At 41.9% G+C, this 25,918-nt stretch overlaps 2 protein-coding genes across 6 annotated transcripts in view; one reads left to right on the forward strand and one right to left on the reverse strand.

Annotated features, from left to right (window-relative positions):
* Positions 1 to 22,628, forward strand: part of NRBF2 (nuclear receptor binding factor 2) — a 22,958-nt gene extending 330 nt beyond the window's left edge. The window contains exons 2-8 of one of the 4 annotated variants that reach the window (XR_774372.1): positions 9,380 to 9,506; positions 11,203 to 11,287; positions 12,858 to 12,898; positions 14,056 to 14,951; positions 16,183 to 16,317; positions 20,512 to 20,576; positions 22,557 to 22,628. Coding sequence is in view for 1 of the 4 variants with exons in the window: in XM_010567905.1 (XP_010566207.1) it covers positions 11,203 to 11,287; positions 12,858 to 12,898; positions 14,056 to 14,772 (843 nt within the window). In the remaining 3 variants the exon portion in view is untranslated. Of the gene's footprint in view, positions 1 to 9,379; positions 9,507 to 11,202; positions 11,288 to 12,857; positions 12,899 to 14,055; positions 15,587 to 16,182; positions 16,415 to 20,511; positions 20,577 to 22,556 lie in introns of those variants that run through there. The other 3 variants (XR_774370.1, XR_774371.1, XM_010567905.1) reach the window with 3 other exon arrangements.
* An 809-nt stretch (positions 22,629 to 23,437) lies between these two features.
* The window catches only part of JMJD1C (jumonji domain containing 1C), a 57,677-nt gene continuing 55,196 nt past the window's right edge, over positions 23,438 to 25,918 (reverse strand). For both annotated transcript variants that reach the window (XM_010567906.1, XM_010567907.1), the window contains 2 exons: positions 24,643 to 24,774; positions 23,438 to 24,331 (listed from right to left, as the gene is read on the reverse strand). In XM_010567906.1, coding sequence (XP_010566208.1) covers positions 24,242 to 24,331; positions 24,643 to 24,774 — 222 coding nt within the window. In that variant the 3' untranslated portion in view covers positions 23,438 to 24,241. The remainder of the gene's footprint in view (positions 24,332 to 24,642; positions 24,775 to 25,918) is intronic.

Genomic DNA, 25,918 nt, shown 5'->3' on the forward strand with positions numbered 1-25,918 from the left:
GCACCTGTTCAGGGCTTGTGCCAGGCCCTGCCGCGGCGGCACCGGGCCCTGGCCTGGCTGGAGGCGAGCGGGGCTGAGCGGCTGTCCGGGACTTGAGGCGGTTTCTGGGGCGGGGGGGGGGGGGGTGGGCCCGCCTCGCCTCGCCGCAGTCCGGCCCGGTGGCCGAGAGGCGGGGGAAGCGATGGCCGGGCCGGGCCGCGCTGCCCCACCGCTGTGGGGGAGCTGCTGCTGCAGGGCCCCGGCTCCGAGCCCGGGAGCAGCTGGGAGAAGGGACAACGCAGGGGTGCGGGTAGCGGCACGTTTACTTTGGGGCGGGCGGGGGGGAGGTAAGTCTGGCCCAAGTTGCAAAAACAAGGGACAGGGGAAGTTCTAGAAGGAAACGTTTAGGTGACACAGGCTGTATCTACGTGATTTCAAGGCGTTTGAGAGACTGGCCACGGCTCGCTACCGACTAGATGCTGCTTTTAATTTCAGAACGTGAAGTGCTTTAAAGTCTTAAATCAGTAATAACTCTGCTTAAACTAAATTTCTGAGGAACTTTAACTGAAACGCAGATGTCTGAAAAGTACATTTTCACAAAAGCTAATCAGATTTTACACAGCTTATATTGGTAGGTTTCCGTCACACAGACAAGACCTAGGGTCAAGAACAGTTAATGCTCTGCTGCCTTGTGGGTTTTATCGAAGCTGTATCCTGACTGTGCCTCAGATGCGGTGATACACAGAGCTTTCCCTTAGAAAACTAGCTTTGGTCCAGCAGTCCAATTAGCCAGGAGCAGCATACCAGGAATACAGCTGTAGTGCTTCCAGGAATGAGTTTGACCCAGAAATTGTTTAGGTATCGCCATGCAAACCTCAGAGACTTGTGTCAGTTTAGTTTTTAATCAAAGCTTATTTGCTCCAGCATGGTGGCAGCCTTGACAAACCCTTGCCTGCTCCATACAGAGTCAGTCGGCTATTTCTGGATGCTCTCTCTAGTTTCAGAAAGGCTTGTAAAATTGGCATTGCAGACCACCCATGGAATTAGGGCTGACAGCGTAGCAGGAAGATGGTTGATTTAGATCTGAACTGATGGTGCAGAACCACTCTGGGTATGTCTGCATCATGGCGTCTCAGACTTTTTACTTTGTATACTGGAAGCCTGACTGAAATAAGGAACAGCAGGAAGTAGAAAGCTCTTACAGCTTGTTGATATGATGGGTTTAAAGTCACACAACATGTAGCACGGTAATGCAGGAGGGATAAACTATAGCTATTTCACAGACACTGTAAAAATGCTTTTAAAAGTAGATCTAATGCATGAGCTTCTAAGGAAATAAATGATAATTGAATATTCACTAGTAAACAGCTGAAAGAAGCAACTTTGTGGCAGTGTAGATATCACCAGTTAGTAGTGTTTCTTACTGAGACTGTTTACTAAGGGTTGTAGGAGTGACAAGAATACGACTAAAGCCTGCTTGATGATCCTCTGACCATGACAGGAGTGTGCAGTTACCACACTTGTCTAGCACTGGGCTAACAAGATCAAGACACTTCTGCATAACAGATGATACAGGGAAAAAAAGTTGCTGTATAGAGTTTTGGACAGAAAATTATGAAGTTGCCTGTACATATGTTCCTGCTCCCTTTTAAGAATTATCCAGAAGTACAAAAACTTTTCTTGAAACTGCTGCACAATACAGTCATGGATCATCTTGTATAGAAAAATGACCTGTCTTTTCAGCTTGTGTGAAGCACCATGAAAACTCTTGACGACAAGAGCTTGAATGGGTACAGTATGATGGTTAGAACATGCCTACATTTTTACAAGGACATGAACAGGAGTAACTGGAGTTTTGCAAAGCTCTTCTATTCACAGTCCCTCTCTGCAGCTGAGTTTCAGATTAGCAACAACATTCAGGGAAGGTGCCAACCTCCAATATAAAAATGTTCATTTAAGTTTTTGATACTGTCCAGTGTCATGTACTTCACTTGCTTCTCCTATAAATGTCTTCTCTTACCTAAGTCTAGTTCCTGTGGGTTGGAAAAGCACAACTTTTTCCAAAGATGCCAAACTATCAGAGAGGAGTGTGAAAAAACCCAACCAAACAAAAACCCCCCTAAACGACAAAGTGGGTTTGGATACAGTAATCATTAGGCTTATTTATCTGCTATCAATGCCTTAAGTACAAGACATTTTCTTTCTTTCAGTATATCATGCCTTGCTAATTTTTGTGAAATTGATTTTTCTTTAGTTAAGGCTTTTTATTAGAATTTGCTATAGTTCTTGGATGTTGCTTTGTCTTGTAAAACTTGTTCATTAGTTGTATATTTGAGCATCTAGTCTTAGTTACTGGGAAGCATGGATTACAAAATCCTGAGTAGTTTTGCAGTACCCTAATGTCTCCATTTCTCTCTCAACATGCAGCACACCAGATGCACTTAATCACTTGTATTAGTGGCTTTCAGTTTCAGTTATTGTTTATGTATTTGACTATTTGCTTAGCCTTCCTAATTAGAGGTGGCACGCCATACCTTGTTGTATCCTGCTGACTTCAATTACATTCTTTTTCTACCTTCTGAAATATAAGTTTCCCTCACAATAATATTTTATCTTTATGCATCTGGGTCTTAATGCCTTAAACTATCAATGATATTTCTTTTTCTTAATAATATTTTGGTTTCTCTAATTCACTGATCTATTTCTGTAGATGGCACTAGACAAATACTGATTTGCTTTCCAGATCAGTTTAAAAAAATAAACATCTATAACTACAGTGGTTTTTGTTTAATGGAAGTTTTAATTGTTGACCTTCAGGTCTAATGACTTAAATAAGAAATGGATTTAACCTTTTAGAATTTGGGCTTCAAGTTCTTCAGACTTCCCCCCCCCCCTTTTTTTTTTTCCTTTAAAGTTATTCTTATCTTTTTGTATACCTTCTGTGCCATCGTGGCATGCTTAACAAACAATCATGGTGAGTCTAAGCCCATCTATCTTTCTTTCAACCTTTCTACGCCTTGTGCTACAATACTAACTGCAGATTTGATTTTTCCACTGAGCTGTCCTCAAGGTATTCATTGTATCCAGTGATACTTCAGTTTGGAACAAATTGAAACAACTTTTCTAAAACGAGTTGCCCTCCTCTGAGTTGTTAGAGCCATGGGAAAGTGTTTTGGGGCAGCTCTGATGATACTTGAGCATTCATTTTTGTTTCTTCCTCTTGCCCTTTTCCCTCATTCCCTCTCCCCCCTTAGTGTACTGTATGCCTCACAGATGAGAAACATCACCCAGTCTTGAAAGAATGGGTTAAAGCCCTGACCCATATGCTTTTACTAATAAGGAAGCCAGTTCTTCAGCCCTACAAAAAAAACATTTAGGTTGTGCTGTGGAACTTAAAACTGGTATGGACTAAGTGCAGTCCCTACACCTGCAGGCAACCACATAGTGGATATCTAGTCCAGCTGAACACTTGTTTCACACATAATCCAGTGCCATAAACTAAGACATCTCGACATTCTTTAACAGATTAAAACTTCTACTGCAAAAGCATGAAGATAAGTCTCATAAGAAAAGATGCTCTGTAAAAGAATGCAGTTAAGAGCTTCTCTGTGCTACCTACTGTAGGGGCAATTCCTACTGCTATCTGGTTTAGGCAAAGAATTCTGATCTTACATCCAGCAATAATTTTAACCTTAAGTATAGGAGCAAAAGGTATCAGTTAAGAAGCACAACAGCACACTGCTGACCATCAGAAGCTTGGAAGTAACACAGTAAAAATACAAGGCAAATGTTACCAACCTTAAGAAGAGACTAAAAAGGAAACTTGCTTGTTGAACAGAGTCCAACACCCAGGACTTCATAACTCTGCTGATTCTACTTTAATACCTCAGTATCTTCCTGTAGAATATTTGCTAAGGAGCCATACCACCTCTACCTTTTGTTCTTCCTACAGGGTAATAGCACTTTGTATCGTTTAATAAAATACAATCCAAAATCTGGTGATTATCTATTGCCTCTAAGTTTCTTGAAGTGTAAGGTACCCAGCTTGAAGAGCTGCTGTTTTGATGAAAAACAGAAAGCACGGATCAGTGGTTGGAGTGAGAATAACACAAAGTGTATATTGCAAGAACCTCATATAATGGCAGCTTTTAATATTAATGCTGTAAGCCATTGGTAGCAGCCATTCCAGTGCAAGACAATCAATGGTCTATTTTAAGAAATGGTTTAGAAGTGAGGTGAATAGTACATCCACATGAGGGCAAAATAACAAGCAGGATAAATATGCAATATGGAAGAGTAGGAGGAGAAAATAGAAAGCACCTATGAACGTTTACCAGACACCAAAGAATTTAAATCACATGGGCCAATATATTTGAGACTTGATGCCAGCCTTCACCTCTGTTACTTTGTTTGGAAAAACAGGAATATTATGTTAATCTACAGAAACGCCCACTGAATCCAGTTTGTTTTCTCTGATTTTTTTTTTATTTTTTTTTTTTAAATAAAGCTTAACCTGAAAGCTGCTATACTTGCTCTTCCAATCTAGAATGAAAAAACAGAGAGGTAGATGTGCTCAATGCTGAACTCAAACTAGAGAAAACAAGCTTTTAGGTAATAAAAGTTGAAGCATTGTTATATAAACGTGCCTAACAAAATCTCTTTTTACCACCATGGGAAGCCTTGTCTTGGTTTTCCCAGTAACAACATGATCTGTATGGGGCCATTCATTTCAGCTAAGGGAAATCTAAGGTATGAACCCACAGAGGCAGCAGCATATCTGAGTAAAGTGACTGGAGCTGCTAAGGTGGTGCATCAGATACTCAGCTGAACAGGCAGATCAGTAACAGCCTCCTTGGATAAACTCAACAATGTTGTATTCAGTCATATAACTACTATTAAAGCACAACAAAAAACTGTTCCATGTTGCACATATAACAGCTTGCAGCAGCTCCCAGTCAAGAACGTAATTAGCTAAGCTACAGGTGGTTGACAGAAACATTATTTCCTGACTGATATCTAGGCTGTTTGGGTACCTACCAGCAGTGCCTTTCTGCTGCGTCAGGCATCGTCAAGCTGTGCAGTTCAGCTCTGAGTAAGCGTGCCTAACAGTTTAAAGACCCAAATGAAGCCAGCTTATAGAGGCCTGGGAGGCAGCAGACTGAAGTCATGGCTGAAGCCTTTCTGCCCCACTTATTTGAAATTGTTGCTTCTTGAATAGTTTGTTTACTAGACCATTTGTTGTGATGATTCTGTTGTTCCGACTGAGGGGTAGCTCAATTGCTGTAACAGCTTAAGCCATGTGGTTTAGGGCTACATAGAGGAGCCCAGATTGGTTTTGTTTATTAGCAGGGCAGTGGAACTGTTCTCATTTAGCTTATAACCTCCAGTTAGCAAGACTTGTGTAGTACCACCTGCAGCACTATATATGGAGACAAGAAAAGCATTACCAAGGCAGCTGAGAACTGTAGGTATACAAAATGGCTCTGACAAGCAAGTTGAAGCATTTACTGCTTTTATCATACTAAATGGGTGAAAGGAAAGAGAATGAGGTTGATTTGACCATGCAATAGGTAAAAGGATACCATGACTTAATGAAGTTGCAGGTGATCAGGGAAAGAGCTGCAGTTATGCCTGTATGGGGTTTTGAAGACTCCACCTAACCTGAACAGTGTGAATGTGAGTTGGTTTAATTCCAGATGTCTTAATTGCATTTGCCTGGTGAAGAACTCAGACTAACCATTTTATCTTAAGTTTGCAATAGGTAGGAAACACATGCGTAGTCAGTTAGAGCTATTCAGTGAATTAATGTTGGTTGGCTAAACAACTGGTTGCTTGTCTGCCCATATATTTAAATTCTAATACTGTTGCTTACAAGCGAGTTGAACTTCAACATCTTTACAGTTCAATACAAAGTGACTGAGAAGTCTATTAATATTGAGAATACATTCTCATGAGAGTTTCACATACTTGTTTTGCTCTATAGTCACACTAACCTGTAATTTACAGTTGAGTCATTGTTCTGTCAACCTTGCTAAGTACAGGCTTTCGAAGACAGAAAATTGAGCTAACATGTGGCTAGTGGTCTTGGCTGAGCAGCCACAACGGCTTCTGCCATTTTTTGTTTCTCCTTCAGTCAACTCTATCTTTCTCTACAGAATACAAGGAGTACTTTTAAGGGGGGTTGCTTCTGTTCATAAAGCTACACATTACCATTTCTTTAAGTTTAGTGGCAAATATATTCCCATTATTTAACATAAGTTACAGTACAACTCTTTATTATTTTTGGTTTTAGTGTAACTGCCTGTAAATACAAGCATTTTCCATAGTCACCCTGAGTTTCATTCATCAAGATTGCACTTTTTCTTTTCTAATAAAAAAAATTGATAGCCAGAGCTAATTCTTGGACCTTTCAGGTCAAGTTTTCCACTTGTGTTCTCTCTTCATTCCATTTTTCAATGCATATGCAGGCATAAGCATTCAAACCTTCTCAAGTTCACTATTTCCTGGTAAGAATAGGTTTGAAAGTTTGTGGGGTGGGGGGAACAATGGTGCACCACCTCATCCTCCCCTTTGTGGCCTGCTGCTGTAAACATCCGTGTGGAAGATACTTAGCACTCTTTTGTACAACATGGATGCAATGCAATGTGCACTTTCTGACGCTTCCTTTTTCCAAAATACATTCTTAGAAAAACAGCCCTGTGTTCTTAAGGAAACAAATCCCCAAATAGATCCCTCATCTCTCAAAAAAATACCTTCCTCTTTGCTTTCAGCAGTAAGAGAGCATAGGCATTGATCCTTTCTGGCAAAGATAACTGGTATCCACAGTCCATAGGATGAAACAGATGATGTTAGCAGCAAACAGTGGTTTCACTTAAAACATATACAAACTGTTATACTAGAACTTCTTTGCATTTAGCTATCCTCAGGCGCCATCATTTAAGCAGCTGGGTTTTACTGCCTTCATTTATAAGTAAGTAAGGTGCTGTAATCTGTGCTTCATAGTCATATAATATATCACTTTCTAGAGAGTCCCTTACAACGAACAAAGGCAGCTGTAAAGCTTAACATCTTGAGCAAGGCTTTGTCCAGGGAAGAGCTGTTCCCATTAGGGGAACAAAGAAAAACAAAACATACACAAGACTATCTGTCTCAGCTACAGGCGGACTGTTGCAAATTACTGCTCTTAGGAGAGAGTAGTATACTTACCCTATTTGAAAATAAGTAGTACTACACCTACCTTTTAAAAATATTGTAGGATCGAGCAGTTTTTTTCCTATTACTCTCCTTCCTATAACAGCTAGCCATCAACTGGAATTATATGGGAAAAGCAGTAGCTTCCCCCCCACCCCCAAGTGATCCTAAGCTAGGATCATATGGCGGGAATCCTTTAAATTGAAAGAAAACTAGCACTTTTATTTTTTAGTTTGAGGGAATGGTAAGAAATCTAGCAAGTAGGCCTTATGGCTTCATTTCTCCTGGCCTGCAGACACATCATCGTCTAGTTTGTATTGGGGAAAAAAGAAGTTGAATGTTAACTTCGGGGCTGCTAAAAAAAAAAAAGCTCTAAGTAAAAAGGAGGCCTGCATTGCCATTTTAGAGGGTTGATTGATTATTTTTTTATTCTGTTGCTCAGAGATTACATAGGCAATGATTTGGGCTAGCTGGGTGGAAAATCAAATACAAACATTTCTCTGGAACAGCAGTAAAAACTTACAAATGCAAGTATCACCCCTTAACATCTCAGCTACAGTTAGAAAGTTTGAGGAAAGCTGTCTAGCTTACCCGCTTCTGTAGTTGATCCATGGTGGTTTAAGTGACACAATAAGGCATGCACAAATTCTGTAAGAACCAAATATGTTGGAACCAGGTGAGGAAGCTTTTTAGCTTGGTCATCCTTCACTCATACCTGCTTCCTCTTATTAGAGTCAAGTTGTTACACCTGTCCATTTGCCTACTGGGAATTCCTGCTCATCTGGATTGGGAGGGACATCTGGAAGTAGTTGTCGACCTGCTTCCCCCTTCAATTCCATAGCTTGTTAATAAATTATAATTGTTCTTACACCACATCCTACATTTATTTCCAGCACTGCAACTGGAAGAGGAAAGAGAAATCAGATATATAAACCCACCACAGTTATGTGGCAGCTCTTTCTGTAATCATCACAGCAGCAGGACCAAAGTCAAAGCAGTCCTGCTTGAATCTGTTGGGAACCAACATAGCAGCTCGAGAATTGTTGGTATAAACACCTTCCCCTAGTGTGACATCAGACCAGGCATAAATTTGAGAGTCATTTTTTTCACTTTATGATATAGGACCAATTCTTCTATTGCCAGTTTTATAATGGGATACAGGCCTCTCTGAGTTCAAAATAGATTTGCTAACAATGGTTGGATACTGTGTGGCTAAGTGTAACTGAGCACTAAGAATAAACCAGCAGACTAGACAAGATGTAGAAGCTTATCCATGATACATGGCTATCAAACATCCAAGTACTTCTGTTGCAGCTTCATCACTTGCTGCTAGGAAACAGCACCACTAGTTTCTGCAAACTGCTGGTGATGAATAATCTACCATGAAAATGGGAGAAATTCCTTGGTCCTTCCATAATCAACTAAGTGGAACAAACACTTGCAGGGTGGAATAAATGAGCAAATATTTCCTTGTCAAGCTGGCAGGAAAACATACAAAATGAGGAATTCCTCCCCCATGACTGACTACAAAACACCTAGTTTTCTCACACAAGGCTGTGCTGAAACTGGTTTTTCTCTGCCACCCTTCCTGTTGTTTCCACTGGGGAAGTCTGTTGCTCTGCATCAGAGTAAGATGGCCTGACATCTATATATTTTGATGTAACAGCAAGAAAGGCATTTTGAGTTTGTAATCAGAGGCTCCTAGCTTTTCTTTTTGCTAGCATCTCTGGACTGTTGTTTTCCTAATTTGATTCACAGTCTAGACCAACTTCTTCAGACTCCCTTCAGCTTCACTGGGAGTTGAGAATGGAAATAATTTAATTGCTCAATCAAATAACAAATGACTGTCCTCAAATGTTCTGCACGTGCTTAAGTGATTTGAGTAAGATCATGCTCCAGTAGTTTAAAACATATGAAAATAACCTTTGAAAACCACCAGACTCAAATTCTTGTATGTAAAAACTAATAAATGGAACCAGGCCCTGGCTTGTTAAATTACTTTCTTAGCTCTTCTGTCTCCAGCTACCCTGTTTCCTCTTTCCCTGGTTTTGCAAGGAGCTAGCTCAGGTGTTTTCATGTCCATGACATAGCTAATTTGTAACTGGATGAGCTGCTATGAATAACCGAGGAGATGGCTCTATATGAGCTGATACTGTTTGTTCATTCCCGTGGGAAATAAGTTTATCTTTCTGGCATATGTCATTTGTAGGAGTCCATAGAAAAAGGCCATAAAATAGATGATTTTCCAATAGAAAAATGCTTCCTCTTCTGAGATTATTTAACCTCAGGGCAGAAGAAACAGGGAATGCTGACAATGCTCTGAGGATTGAATGAAGGTAAGAAAGAAGAATATAACCGAAATATTTGTTGTGAAGAATCAAGGAGCTGTGGTGGGTTTTTGTTTAAGAACAGTCGCACATTAGCATAGGAAATCAGTTTTAGAAAAGCCAAATGTCTAAACGCAGTGATATAACTGCTAGGGATTGCTTAAGAACAGTTGTTGCCCAAAAGAGTGTTTTCTATAGAAGTCATTCTCTTCTGTGGTGTTAGAGCTGCTAAAATTCCGGTAGAAAATTGAACTTACTGTAACACTGTAGGTGATAAGTCAATCTGGGGGACAAAGATGACAAAGAAATTGACCTGCATTTTGGAACTTATTTTTTAAATGGATGTTAGTATAAGTATTGTGTTAGTCCTGATAGAATCATGCTACTGTCCTGCCTGGATTATCTGACCTTTGACGCTTCTACCAAGACTGCAAGAGACAGACAAAAGTGTAATTCCATAAGACCTGTAGGGAGCCACCTGTTCTAACATCTTAGGATATGGACAAATGCGCTCATTTTTATGTTGATCCTGGAACATGCCGAAAGTGAGTCGGTGACTTATATTCACCAAACATCTGAAGTCTGTTTTATGCCTTTATTTGGGTGAACAGAGGGAATAGGGAATTTGTGTGGGTCAGAGAGAGAATTACAGAGACAAATTTCAGGCTTTCAGCTCTGTTTACCCTACAGGTTCAGTCAGCATGGATTTGGTAAAGGCTTTCTTGAGAAACAGTACTCTTAAACAAAGAAACAGGCAAACACTTTCTTCAGATTCATAAGTGCCTTGTGTTGTTTCACAGAGTCAGTGCCCAGTATCTGATGTCTGTTTACTTCAAACTCAACATGTAGTAAAGCTGTCATGAATAGTCTGTGTCACTGACAGTCTTGCCAGTTAGTGATTGTAGCCTTTCATATTAAACAGCTTGTCTTGGAGGAAGGACCATAAAATTCATTGTAGTAATGACAAAAAGACTTGCTTTCATGAATGTTGCAGTGCTGGTTATGCAATACTGTTCCTCCTTGAGCATATGCAAGTACTTGCATCAATTGCTTGCTTTCAGCAACATCCCTAGTCTACCTTAGTGGTTTACATTAGTGGCTTACAAATACTCATATAGACTTAACTGTTGTACAGCAACAATGTGACTTTGATATCTTTAACTATGGCTATGCTGCTTCCATTAATTGGTGTAAGCTGCAAACAAAAAAACCCAAAGATCTTTTGCAATTTCTTCACCCGAGGCAAAGTCTCTTGGGCATGGGGCAGCAGAAAATGTCAAACCAGCTGTAAGCTGTAACATAACTCAAATATCTTGCATTCTGCCAGGTGAATTGGTCCTAAATACTTAGAGCTTCTCATAACTTCTTATGGACTACTGGTCTTTTTACATGACTACAGTAAATGCCTGCCTACGAAGGAGAACATGTACTTTCTGAGGAACAGCTTCAAAAGGATTTTGTTGTGTACACACTGTCTTTGTTGCATTAACAAACTTCAGTTCTTACCTGTACAGTACAGATTCTTGTAAGGTAGTATTAAAAAAGAAATCAAATTATAAAGCTTGGAAGGGGGTGGGAGATCTGAGCCTAAAAGCCTGACAACTGGAATCAGTACAGGTTTCATAGATGTACTGATTGCTTTTAAAACAGGTATAGCTATTTGTCGGTTAACCCTCCTTGATGTAATGCTCTTTTTTATTTTAAGGCTCACCAGCAGAGCAGAAAAGCAGACCGTTTGCTGGCAGCAGGGAAATATGAAGAAGCAATTTCTTGTCACAAAAAAGCTGCTGGTGAGTAGGTATTTCTCACATTCCAGCTCTTAAAATCAGCTTCTAGATCTGCATGCTTCGTGTAAGTAGAATATCTAGCTACTTGCAACATCTTTATTCTTAAAATGTGAATTTTCCAGTCCAGATCAAGCACCCTCTTAGAAACTTTTTTTCCTAATAAGAGCAGCTAAAGTCAGACATTTCCAAAGTTGTTTTGATTGGGGGTGGTTATCACTGTGAAGGCAGTTCTTGACTCAAGATGAAGCTGACACCTTGTGTCATGCACAAACTGCAGTTGGGAACCTGCTGTAAGCCAGTTTCACTTTACACTTTGTATTTTCTTCACTGCTTTCATAGCTGAAGTCACTTGCTTTCTCTGTTGATAAAGGAAATACTTAGACAAATGTTTGCTTGCAGAAGTTTACTTACTTCCCTTTCCTAATGCCTGAATCAAGACAGCTAAGAACAACTGATGAGCTCAGCTTTCCCAGAACTCAAGCAAAACAGCAGATTGCATCGCAGGCCTTGAGGCTGCGATTGACAGCCTCTCCTAAGTGAGACTTTGTGTATTTACCTGTCTATTTAACTACTGATGCTTAATTATTTGTGTTGGAGTCCATCAGCTGTCTGACAGTGTGGCAACTGCTTGGCAGAAGAAGAAAGAGAAGGTCTTAATTGGTGCAACAAGTAGGACATTTCCAGTGACAGGGCTTGTGTGGAAAAAAAATAAGTGACTACTCCAAACATTGTAACCTAGATACCAGGCGTTGTCACTTTCCATTCATAAATACTAGAAAACCCCATAAAATGAGAAACTGATAGTTTCTTTGGTATTTATGAACACTCAGAGCAATGAGGGATAGCACTTGCATTCTCATGTGCAGACTTTTCGTTTTGGTTTCCTTCACTTCACATACCAAGACAAAACCCAGGAATACATTGAAAGTTTCTTGCTTTTCTTCATTTGATGATTCTATGCCATTATCTTACATCCTTCTGAATTTGGTTAAGAATTTCTCACACCGTGTCATTTTCAGCACTAGCAAGATATGCTCAAAGTCTAAAGGGCTGCTCTAACTCTAAGCCAGCACGTTTTGTGGTTTGGAGGGGAAGATGGTGAAAAAAGTGGGAAACGATGGCTATACCTCTTCATCAAGAATATAATTAAAAAGCATTACTTCATAATACTGGTGTGCCATGGGCGAGCGGATTTTACTTACCACATTTTGTCTTAAAATGCTTGTAAGTTAAAAGTCTGGTCCTTAGCTGTGTTTCTTCCCTTCACGGGAAAGTTATTCTTCTGGGACTTTCTGGAAATGGCTGCTGTCCTCCTCTGAAAAACAAATTGGAACAACCTGAGCCAACAAGATGCCGTGGGAAGGGTGTAGCGTGTATTACATGATGTTACAGTAATTTTTTCAGACAGCAGGTGTTTCCAGCCACTGTAACTTGGTAAATACTCTGCCTCTGGACTGCTGCTTTTATGTGGGGATTCAGAATACAGGAGGTCTGAAGCCTTTTCTTAGCTTTTATGGAAACATTCAGGTTTTGTAACCCTGTCCTAAGTGTTTATCAATTTTTTCTTCTGCAGCATACCTTACAGATGCTATGAAGCTGACCCAGTCAGAGCAGGTGAGACCAAAGTGCAGCAGATGCCAAAATCAGTCATAGCTCTGTTGTGTGCCTGTGTGTCATATTGTGCCCTAACTGATCATACCCCTCTTGGCTGTTAGCCTCTGCATAGTTTTCTGAACCCATGGCAACTGCACCAGGAGTTTTAGAAGTGCAGTGATGCTAGTCTTCCATAAGAGTTTTTCCAAGTTTATGGGGAGCAGGGACAGGAGAACTACTAACCTATCCAAGGGTTCTCCAACAATGGTTTTTAGTCTGCAAGGCATTTTCAAGTAGGTAATAAAACTAGTTTCATATTTAACTTTTGCTGTGAGACACTTAGGCTGTTTTCCTGAGACACAAAGCTGAGCATCTTGTCTACAGTCTGTAATTTTAGTTTTATTCATCCTCACTGTGGGATCTCCAGAACAGCAGCCTTACACCTTTCCTTATTCATTGCACAAATCTATCTTTGAATGTAGTAGTGTAGTCTGCTCAGCACTTTTGTAGCAGCAGACTTTGAATTTAGCCAATATTATCAAAGCAAATAAGCCTTGGAGATCGGACATCTGTCTTTCCTCCAAAGGGTCATTCTTGTAGAAAAATGGTAGCCTCTTACCCAGGTGGTTCCTGTGAGTTACTAACCACCATGTCATCTCCTTCATTAAATATGGCTGAATCATTTGGGACCATATCTGGCCTTGGAGCACTTTTCTGCTTAGTGTTGGGTGTTATTAATATGTCTACACATCACAGAAGCATACAGATAGTTTGTATTATTTAGCTAAAGTGTGGCTGTGCGTATCAAGTGAATTTCTTCCTTCTTGGTGTTGGTCATAGGTAAGTCAAACTCCTAGTGCCTCCACTCAGAGGTATTGTAGCCTGGTCAGCGACTTAAAAACAAAACACAAACAAACAGACCAAATGTTAACTCACTCCTTCACAATACCAGTAGTTATGCTAAATTTGGGTGACATATCTGAATCTGTTGCATTGTACAAACAGAGAGCACTTCTTGTTGGATTTAGTATCTGAATTAACAAAAGCTCCTCCCCCTCCCTCGGGGATGCTGTGATGCTGTTTATGTAAATATTTACATGCATGTAACTTTACTTGTGTGAATATTCAGGTGGGATTAGGGATCACCTATTAAATTGTTTAATCTTGTTCTTACTCAGGCTCAGCTATCACTGGAATTACAAAGGGATAGTCACATGAAACAGTTACTGCTCATCCAGGAGAGGTGGAAAAGGGCAAAGAGGGAGGAAAAGCTGAAAGCCCAGCAGAATGCTGACAAGGAAATAGCCGCACATCTTCAGACTTCTTATAAGCCATCTGCTGAAGACTCTGATGATCAAAATGTATTGGTTCCTGTCACTCAGAAATACAGCCCTTCCACAGAGAAACATCCACAGGATATTCAGGGTGTCTTTGACAGAGACCCGGATACACTATTATTTCTGCTTCAGAAAAAAAAGGAGCCGGTGGAAGCATGTATTGGGAGTAAAGCTCCAAAAGATGACAAAACTATAATAGAAGAGCAGGCAACCAAAATTGCAGATTTGAAAAGGCACATAGAATTTCTTGTAGCTGAAAATGAGAGATTGAGGAGAGAGAATAAGCAGTTAAAAGCAGAAAGAGCTAGACTCCAAAAATCTCCAGTAGACAAGGAGTTGGATGTAGATGCTGACTTTGTTGAGAAGTCAGAATTGTGGAGTCTGCAGCAACACTCAGAAACTACTTCTGCTGCTGCAACTTGGCAGAAGTTTGCAACAACTGCTGGGAAGGCAAAGGACATTCCAATACCCAACCTTCCCCCCCTGGACATCCCGTCCCCTGAACTCCCTCTGCTGGAACTCTCCGAAGATATACTGAAAGGACTGATGAATAGTTAAAAACCAGGAAAAGTGCTCAATGTAGTTACCCAAACTTAAGAAAAGGGAAAACCACCAGGACAATGGTGATCTGAGGGCAGAAACATCTAACACAATCCTACTGTTGGAGAAAAGGCATTAAAGCAACTTTGTTACTGTGAAATACACATCATATCTGATCTACTTCATAAAAGTTAAAGGTACCATATTCGGTATAAGATGGCAAACTCTTTAGTCTTTCTCCCGATGTTTCAAACCAAATAACTGCCTGGAGAATGTTTCAAGTAACACAATCCTTCAGGGTTTTAAAGTATGCTATATGTAATAGTTATCTATAATGCCATAAATGATGGTGCAGAACCTAACTGTTATGGTTGCCAGTTGGCTGCCACTTCATACTGAAAAATGCTTTCTAGCATGAATTTAAACTGTGCATTTCATTATGCATAACTTCGTTAATTCAGATACAGTGCAATTTATACACCTCCCAGATGGATTTATGTGCCACGCTCTATACTCCTGACCATGTTAACCTCAAGTCAGGAGAGATTTTAATTTCCATTCTATGAAGGAACCAACTTCTTAGTTCTGTTGACGAGTTTTTTTGGGTTACCTGTTTACATAACTAATCAGGGTGCATCAAATCTAGCTATTGGTTTCTGTATAAAGTGATATTGTTTAAAAAAGAAAAATCTATACTTAAGGAAAAATACCGTTTTTGTTTTCAGTGATGCATGAATGGAAGTAATTCTAGCTGGCAGTATTTGATTGAAAAAGAAATTGTTTACAGCTTAACCTGATTCAAAAAGGATATGAAAATAAAAACCAAGGTGTTCTGACACTAAGTGTGTGTTAAATCTCTACAAATGTTGCAGAGTACAAAAAACATTAAGATTTATACGAACAGTGTTAGTACACACGTATAGCTGAACTTCTGTGTTCATCATCCAGCAAATACAGGAAAGCTGGGATGAATTCAGAGAGCCTTGCCTATACGTGAAGCGACTTGGCTAATAGCTGGCTTCTAACACCTACAGAGCACTGAAGTGTCAGAGGAAGCAGCACTCGAGTTTTGCTGGGGGACAGGCTACCCAGAGCTGAACGAACCGCACCGTGAGAGCTGTGCACACCCATTCAGGGCTTTGGTTTCTGAGGAGGGTGGTGCAGCCCTCCTCTCACACTCAGCCGCTTTCAGCGTGGGTCAGCCCGCACCCTGCCCCAGAGCATTAGCCAGCCCTACCCCTACACCAGAGTGTTACCTGCACCCAGGCTTTCCCGGGGGTGGGTATTGCAACGTGTAGTGGAGGCATTATTAACTTTAGCTGTTACTGATTAATGAAAAGCATTAAATGTTGCAAGCTACCCCATTTTAAGTTATTCTTGTGGTGTTACAAGATAAGCTTGCTGTCTAAGGGTACGTTTTTCTTCCAGAATAGGCTTGGAAGCGCAGCAAGAACACCTTAGTGCTGTGCAAATTCTCCTCTTACCTCTGTATACCTGATGTCTCCTGTGCTTGCTTGAAGGAGAGTAGGGACTGAAGGCTAGAAAAAGCCTATGGAAACAAAGGTAAGACAAGTTCATTAGAGGAGGTCCCTTGTGCTGAATCGTAGCAGGAAACTAAACTTGCTGGGGGGAAAAAAAGCTTTTTTTTAGTTGGAGCAGTTTAGCACATGGCCCCACAGAACAGCTGTGATGAAGTAACAGGTTCCAGGTCAGCCCCAGCTTGCTGCTGCCACAAAAGGGCAAGTTACATTCTCCACTGTCACCTGCTTGGCTGGCTGTTACAGGTAACAAGGCAGGGGAGCACAGTGTTTCTATTCATGTAAGTAAAGCAAAGAAAATGGTATGTGCTAACAAGAAGGAAATAAAATTGTTTAAGCACCTATCATCTCATGTTATTGCCAGGGCTGATAGCCCAGGGCTCTGAGCTACAGACATTTCAGCTGCCTCTGCAAACAGCAGCTATAGGAGAAGAAAACAATTTTTAGCCTGAATACCTCTGCTGAAGAGTCAGGATTCTTCAGAGGAGGGGTAGGGGAATTGCAAGTTCCATCTTCTGTTTTTAAGACTAAACTTCATATATAGCTACATAAACAAAACACCAGATCCGAAGGAAGCTGCTTCTCTGTAGGAAGATAGCCAAGTAGGGGCAAAACCCCATGCTGCTACTTTTGAAATTGTTGTTAAAACTTTTCTCTCTCCTGCAATGCAAACGTTTGTTTGTTCTTGCGGTCTGCCTACTCAACACATGACTGCTGCTGAAATAAAACTCCAGGCAGCATGGCTTAGCACGAGAGTTTTCCGCTCCTGAGTGTTGCAGAAAGGAGAATGGATGGGTACAACAATCCCTTTAATGGGGCAGGAGCACTGAGCCGCAGTATAAACACTGCTAGCATTACACAAGTTCCATGAAGGTGATCTGGAAAGCTGAGTATTTCTGTGTAAGACAGAGACCGTCCCAGAGCTGGAGCAGGCGATACTAGTAAAGAGTCAGACCGTGGCCTAGTGAACAACCCAGGCGCTCCTGCTGAAAGGAGAGCCCTAGCACCGCCAGCCTCTTCTTTCCCTCCCTTCCACGCAGCAGGTCAGCCAGCCACGAAGCCTACGGAAAGACAGGCTTTCAGCAGCAGCACAGGACATTTATAAAACATCCTACAGCTGAGAATCCATTGAATAATGACTTTTTCTTATAAAATTCTTTATGTTCCAGGAAAAGAGCTAAGTGTATGAAATAAGATGAAATATTTTCATTTTTCTGAGTAAGGAATTCTTCAGTCTGAATTCAGAGCTAAGCAATTAGTCCATTTAAAGAATGAAGAGTTGTCTAGAGAATAATCGCACTAGTGGACAAGTTTTACAGACATGTAGTGGCAAGTCTAAGGAAATCCTTCTGCAATGTCTGCCAGCAACCGGTTTATGCCCCAGCAATTTAAAGCAGTTTTAGATGGTTATTGCCTTCCAGCTTGTTTGCGTTCCGGCGCGGTGAGATGATGAAAGGGAACACCCGGTTTTCCTTCCCTAGCACCTCTGGCTCGGCTGGCCGTGCAGTTTACGCACGTTTCCACGCTCCCTTCCTCCCACCGACAGCTGTTTTGGGTTTTGGTTTGGTTTTCCCCCCTTTCCCCCGCCGCCTGCTGCAGGAGACGGGGGGCCGGGCGGCCGCTCTCCGCGCGTTCGGCTGCCGCCGGCCGCCCCCTGGTGGAAGCCCGGCGCCTTGCTCGGCTCCTGCTGGACGGCGGAGCCCCGCTCTTCCTCCGGCGGGGTCCTGTTCTTGGCCGCCAGCCGTCCTGCTGACGGGCTTATTGCCCTTTCAAGGATAACGAAAAGGTGCGGTGGGGAAATGCTGTGAGGAGAGGAAGGCATTTTGCGTGGACTACAGCAGCAACGACGAAGCGGGAAGTTATTGGCAGCCACGGGGCCTGTAACGGAAGACTGGCGCGGCACGTGGAAAGATGCCCATGGGTGGCAAGTCTGAGCTGTATTGTTCTGTACTGGACAGAACTAAAGACTTCTGTGGTCCATTATTTCAAAGCATCGCACCAAGAACCAATTTTAAACCTGTGTCCAGACACTGACTTCTGTTCGTAGACTTCGCTTTACCACAGAAACCACTCTTGTCTTGGAACATGGAAATATTATCCCTGTTGAACACAGCCAACATACGCTTTGTAGAAAGAAATTGTAATTACCCAAACTCTGGCTGTATCTCCACAGAAGGAGAAACCGAAGAAAGGCAACTGGGAAGCAATTTGGAGTCTCTTGAGAATAAAATCTGCAGACCACATCGCCCCAGTTGCTATTTACAATGACAGTGAAAACCAAAATATATAAGTGTTGGGTTTTACATTCTGGTTTTATATAAGGGAAAAGAGGATCTTGTGACCTCTTCCTCTGAGAGCATTTCTGTTTTCAGGAACACTGGCCTTGAACTCTTCCCTACTCTCCTGTCTGCAGCAGCTCCTTAGCCATCTGCAGTTCCTGTTGACCTGCTTTCAGTGGTACGGACTACACCTCAATCTAAGTCTCCCTTTCTCACAAAAGGTTGGACCAGATGGTCTTTCGAGGTCCCTTCCAACCTGGGCTGTTCTGTGGTTCTACGAAAGCAGGCTTGCTATTAAAATAGATGGAGAAAAGCAAGTACAGCCACAACAGCTGATAAAATCCCTTACTGAATTGGACTAAAAATACAGTAGAAAACAAAGTCAATCAAACTGTTCAAAAGGAATCAGAGTGGTCATGTGGCTGCCACAAATCAGATATAGGCTGGACAGCATTTGCCAGACCTTTGTGCCTCAGCATGTGGCCTGTGGAGTTCAACTGTATAAAAAGAAGCTCATTGCTCCCTAAAGACTCAGAGCTATAGCCATCTTTTCCTCCACCTCCTTTCTCTCCCATGTTTGTTTTACCAGAAGTAACTTAAACTTACCCAGGCTTTTTGCCTTGTAATCGTCTGAAGTGTTCCCTTGGGCCCATTTGCTGCAGGAGTTAAGGTATTATTGAGATCAAACAATATGAAATCCTTAGAGCTGTGAAAATACAGGATTTCCTGCCTCAGAGCTACTAAACCCTGCTCTTTAATTCCACTAAGGAAGCACAGAGCTACGATAAAACCACATGCCCAGGGACTGGAAAAAGAAACAGGCATCTGCGTCAAAAGTATATTGCATTGGTATGGTTGGAAGGTACCAGAACCATGTGCTTTGAAGCATAACAGTAAAAATCCTTCAGCCTACCGCTTGGCTTTAGAAAGGCCCATGTTTAAAATGCAACTGTTTGCATGCAACACATCAGGTAAAACATGTCTTCAATTTGCTGTGAGGCAAGATTTTCCTACCAGCTATATATAGCTCATAACTTCCTTTTCAAAACCTACGAGAACAAATGAGAAAAGTAGAGAGGTCAGTTTGTGTGTGTGCTGCTAAGGCTACAGATGCCTTAAACTCTGCTCCTTGGTCAGAGTTTCCTAGGCTGCCCTGCTGAGACGGAAAGAAAGGGACGTGGCAGTGGACGCTGCATCAGAGGAGCCCCCACGCCACTGAGTGCTCTCCTGCCCTCCTGGGGCACACGTATCATGGGAACACAAAGGCGGAGAAGGAAAAGTGGCACTCCTGCTAACAAAGCGCAAGTCAAAAGGTAGAAAGCAGGAGCACAGTGGAGAGCTGACATTGTTTGAGGCAGAGCTGGGGGTTGGGAGGGGAAGGCACAGCAAAGCCTTGGTCTGGGAGTCTCAACAGGGAGAGGCAGCTCCTCCGGCACGGATGTGGGGGAGAGCACAAACATCCTGCTCAGAAAAGCAGCAGAACAGGGCGATGGTGGCTGTGGAAGGAGGAAGGAAGGGAAATTCCCAGTTATGGGTGCAGGGCGGGGAAGGCTGTCAGATGTGAGAGCAGGAGAGGGCTTGACAGGATGTCACGGGAGAGGGTACGAACAAAATTACCACCTACCGAAAAGGTCAGAGAGCATGAGAACGTAGTGCTGATCAGATGGGGGTTGGGTTTACACATGGAGATCTGAGCAATTTCCGTGAAGCTGGAAGAGCAGAATAAATAGATTTTAAAATCAGATTGTTATAAGCCCCTACGTCTGACCTGCGTTAACGGGGACCACGGTTTCACTGCCAGCAGTTCCAGCAATCCAGTAACTTCTGTTTCAGCTAAACTATATATATACAGCCATCCATCCATGCCGAAATACTTCAGGTCATAGCAGCCCCGCTTTATTCTTTGCTAATTACTTACTCTTCGTTAGTTATTTCTGCAGTTACAATAGGAATAAAATTGCTGTTGTCATTTACTGTACAGCAGTGCAGTGGAAGGAGATTGATGGTAAGGAGCTGGAAAGGGCTGAGGGAGGGAGGGGGGTGTGGAGAGCCAGGCTTGCAGGTCTGCTGACTTTGAGAAGTGAGCTTTCAAGGGACAGAAAAACAGTCAAGAGTTTCATGGGGAGCACAGCAGATGGAGACAGCTCTTGGTCTCAATAGGAAAGTGGCTAAAGATGACACAGTACTTCAAATTCTTGTTCTAGGAGCTGACAGTATTCCTTTCTGCACTCAGACAGCTTCAGCTGATCTCATCAAATACTTTGGGCTGTATTAAAACAGTTGAGATCGTAGACTAGGAAACCTCCTACAGAGTCTTTAGGAAAGGAAAAACGTGCCCGGTAACGCCTCGCAGAACATGGAAATGGTCAAGAGAGAAAAGCTAACCTGAAAACAAAACACCTCCCCACAGGCCCCTCTTTAGTCTCAGTCACCATCTACAGAACTCTCAGGTCATACTGGCAGTGAGTGCAACACCAGCCCGACTTCTGGCTCCCATTTCCTTTAGGGGAGCAGGAAGCTTTGTGACCGAGCCAAGAATCTTTAAGATACTGAGTAAGCTGAATTTGGTACACCAAGTGCTTAAAAAAACCCAGAATTTTGGGCCTCTTTCAGTGGTACTTGGAATAGTTGTTACCTTTAACAACTTCTTGTGGTCTGCTAACGTATGCAGCGTGCGACTTGAGACTTTTCGAGTCGATGGCAGTAAATGCTTCATAGCACTCCCCATTGTGCTCTGCTTGTGCCATGTTGTCCTTGTTCACTTGCTTTTGGCTTCTTCCCCTCCCATTAGTTACTGGGAAACACTGTCATTGTTGCAGGCAGTTAACGAGGCCGTCCCATCTGCAAGTGCAGCGATTCTCAAAGCGATTTGCAAAATGCATCAAGTTACATTTTTATGCATTGCAAATCCATCAGACATGACCACTAACCACAGAATTTTAAAACTATGCATCTGGTGTAACTACCGCATCAATTTACTACAGATAAACTCTACTAAACAAATCAAGTGGGTCGTTAAACTATAGTGAGTACAGTGAAATCCCATTTATGCAGTTCAAACTGATTTATCAATTTATCTTTGCTGTGAAAGCAGTGAAGATCTACTTACCCCAGTGACTGTGCAGCATGCCATGCAACACTGCGGCTTGAGCCCATCAGTTTTGCCTCTCCAAAATGAGACTTTGTCTTAAAATCCTGTCAATCTCTCAGGCTTTTCTTTGGGAGGATTCTTGCTGCTTCGCCATCCGTCTCACCCACACGTTTTTGCAGATTTAACAACTCTGTCACACACTTAAGGATTCATCAGCAAAGGGGGGCAAGAAAAAGGTCACAAAGGAACAACTTTAATATTCACACCTGAAAACACAGATTAGCCTCTGCTCGGCAACTCCCTCAGTTACCACCTGTGGAGGCAACAACTTCTCCAACCTCACAGGCAGACTCAGGGATCCATCCCTGGGTCTGGAAGTGCTGCGGGGTGATGGGGGCAGCCGTCAGTGCCCCACAGGGGTACCAAAGGACGGTACCAAAGCTCAGACCACTGGGCAGTCACTGACAGTAAAGCACCTCAACACCTTTGAGAAGAGGCAGAGCAGGAAGCCCGAGGCTTTGGCCAGGATGGACGCAGCAGCTCAACACTTTCCGATAGAAACCCAGGGGAAAGCAACCCATTCCCTTCAACTACGACAGCCTAGCACGAGGAGCGAGCTGTGATGACGGCCATGGCCCAGGCCTGAACAACTGCTCTTTGTGTAGAAAAAAAACCAAGGCGGGGGCAAGCCATCTGCAGCAGGAATGCAAATTTCAGCAGCCTCAAGAAATTGCACAAATGTTAGAAGTACCTCACCAAAACTCAGTTCGGGGGGGCAAAATACTTAAGACTTGATTAAAATTCACTCATTTACATATCCTGAACTTTAAAAAAAAAAAAAAAAGGTACACACAACTTAAGTCCACTTGTCATTAAGCAAACATACATTGGCAGGTTTTGCATCTTCAGCCAACGCTCCGGTTCTACGCTACACGCAGCATAAAGGAAGACACTGTGTGGAACCAGGTATGAAGTTGAGAATCGACTACCAAGCACGGCAACGTTAACCCCAAAGTATTTCTTTGCAGCTTCAAATAAATTCCAGGTTTTCAAGCCAACTAAATAAAGAACTTCACTTTTGGAACCAGAAATTGCTTTTGTGTTTCACTATTTCTTAATATAATTTACATGGGTTTTCTGTTGGTGGGGTTTTGGGGGTTTTTTTGGTGACCCAAAACCCGGCCAGACTTTGCCAGGCTGGGAGCAGTAACCAAGCTAGTTACTATCCCCTTTCGGACATGTCACAAGCTAGCTAACAGCTGCACCTAACATCTGCTATCAAATCTAAACATCTGAATAGTTTTAATAATTTAAATCCATGTACACTTTCACTTTTCAAACTAACTCCAAGAACCAGAATTCTGCTCAACTGTCTAACATTTATCATTATTAAATGAAACCAGATACAAGTCTTAAAAAGCCAAGATGCTATAAAAAAATTGTTCCATAGAAACTTCTTTCCCCCTTCACCCAAAGCAAGTGTTGGATTATTAAAGACAGAACATAAGCGATGTTTAAATTGTTTTATTCTTAAGGAGAGGCTCTTTCTGGCTCAGCCATTTGAGCTGCGCTCCAGCACTGTCCCTGGCAGTTTTGTCTCAAACCCAGAGAGGGCAGAGTGGTGCACAGGAACCACGGCAGAACATTTCAAGCGTTACAATCGGAGATGCATTTGCCATTACTGCGAACGAACGAGCAAGTGAGCGAACCAATGACTCGGGCTGTCATGCGTGGGCCACAAACATAAAAAACGAACACAATGAGACGACGTTTGATAAAGTCATTTTAATGGAAAATGTAAAACCCCTTTCAACTTCAATGTACAAAGCATGTGTAACACTTGCACTTTTAACAAATTAAAGCAAGCCAATGTTTTAAAAAAATACATCATTGAATGTATATATGTATATATTTACATAGCATATTAAGTTTAATATTTAGCTTTAAAAGTTCACATAAATTTTACCAAAATGAGACAATTTTTAAATAAATTACACCTTTTGAAAACGTTTAATTGTACACTGAATAGCTTCAATAAAATACTGAAGTGTCTGTATTTAATATCTACTTTATATACTTTATATTTTACAAAGTTTACAATTATTTGGCAGTAATTTTCAGATTATGACATGACTGCTGTGCGGACTCAGCAAGATCCCAAATGCAGGCAATAGCTGGTGTTTGTGTCCTACTCTCACAGTAACTGTCTCAATGTAGTGAAAAATATCTGAATTATTTTAGCAAACTGTACAAGTCACATTTACATTTGATCAACAATATAGCATAGAATTTTGTGGTTTTTTTCCAAAAATAAATACATCATCTTAAATCTTTGACATTTCACAAACTTCATGTACATTATAATACAGGACAGCCGAATGCTGCTTAATTGTTTGCGAGTCTAACATGTAATCACAGTGGCTGTGATATGAAGCTCTACCGTTGCAGTGTCATTAACAAGTAAATATGATGACTATGTTTTCTTGGCACTGATGGTTTGTGAAGCTTAAATTAGTGTGCATACTGTCCATATATTAGAAAAAATAACCTCCATGTTAACACAAAAAAGCAGAGCGCGCTCAGTTTTCATCCATATCTTCCATTTCACCTTCATGAATCTTCAAAGCTCTCACCATTTCTTTAACTGCATGATACAAGATATTTTTAACCTGCAAGAACATCAGACAGGTTTTAGTAAGGCCTATGACTAAGGAACTCTACAAAGTAACCACATTTAGGACTAAGCCCTAAGCCAGTGCAAAAGGAAACACCTTTTTACACATTTTAAAATGTAACGTGAAATAAATAAAGACAGCGACTCGAGGGAGAGTCATTTACACCCCTGGCATTCACGCTGCTGCTCATTGTTATTCTGTGTGAACAGCAGCGAGGAAGTAGCTCCACACACTGCTCCGCATTTCAATGAGCCTGAGCATGCCCTGCCTTCCCAACAGCTTCCAGAGCAGAATTCATTTCCTACCTGCAGTTTATCATCATAATTGATTTCTTCCTTTGACAGCCTCAGCTCCTGCGTTAAGTGAAATGACTGTACAAGATGTTCTGGAGACACAAAGTCTTCAGTTACTTGAACGCAGCTGTGAAAATTTTGCACCTATCCAAAATAACAAGAAGAGACTGATAATTAGTATTTTAGGGTTATTCTTTGGCAGAGACACCCAAGAAAAGAGTGGGCCTTGAAATCTCTTAAACCACCAGCTTGTCGGACTAAAGGGCATCTTTATATGTTTTACCTAGAGAGCAATTAAGCGTATTCGGCTTATCTGTTAGCTTCTGGCAGAAGGCACACTTTGAACAACGCACATCTGCCTGTAGCCTGGTGCTTCTTTCTGTAGTCAGCTCTGACATGAATTCAACATACTCTGATGTGTTATTCCACCCTGTTACCAGCCGCACAGGCACTGCTGCTGCACAGCCGTTTCCGAAACACCACGCAGGTGCCGAAGCCGCACGCTGACTCCGCAGCAGCCCTGCACTGCAGGACCCAGCTCCTAAGGCCATGCGGACATGCTGGAAGCTCGCACCCTGCCAGGCACAACTTGCCAGGTTTGCTGAAAACTAACTGCCGGTGGAAATATTTAAAAGAAAAAAAAAACCAAACCACCATGAACAAAGGGGACAGGTTCTAAAGGGGGGGGAAAAGCACTTTCTTTTTTCTCTAAACACTTCTTCTTACTGATAAGAGGCAACTACCAAGAGAAACGGACACCGCCTGCTGCCACCCAGGTCATACCTGAAAGACAGGGGAAAGGAAAAAACGCTTCCTGGTTGTGACCTGACTACCAACTCGTGTTTGTCCTCTTCAGAAACATACAGCATCAGGTTTTCACCCCCAAACCCTTACAAATTACACTGTTTCTTCAGCATGTAAAAAATTTCCCCACATTCCAACAACTGCTTGTGAAGTTGTGCAACGTCAATTCTGCAAATGAACAGTCCCACCCTGCTCAGTACTGACAAAGATCTGCCTATTTTAAGCTCGAGCCTAGCAAAATCTGGAGTTTTTTAATGCATACTCTGAAATTTCCATTGTGATATCTGACATTCAAAAAACCTCTGGGGCCTACACGCTTGAGGACACAGCACTTTGTTTAAAAATTATTTTCTTCTTAAAAACCACTGCCCGCACCTGATTTTATAAGGTAGCTTGCCCCTTTACAGGTGAAATCCCAGAGGATAACCCCTAGCTCAATGCTAGTGCTGTACGCAAGGTTTCTGCAGCCTTGTAATCATCAAGG

Source organism: Haliaeetus leucocephalus, unplaced genomic scaffold (assembly GCF_000737465.1).
Source record: "Haliaeetus leucocephalus isolate CR32 unplaced genomic scaffold, Haliaeetus_leucocephalus-4.0 Scaffold229, whole genome shotgun sequence".
NCBI lineage: Eukaryota > Metazoa > Chordata > Aves > Accipitriformes > Accipitridae > Haliaeetus > Haliaeetus leucocephalus.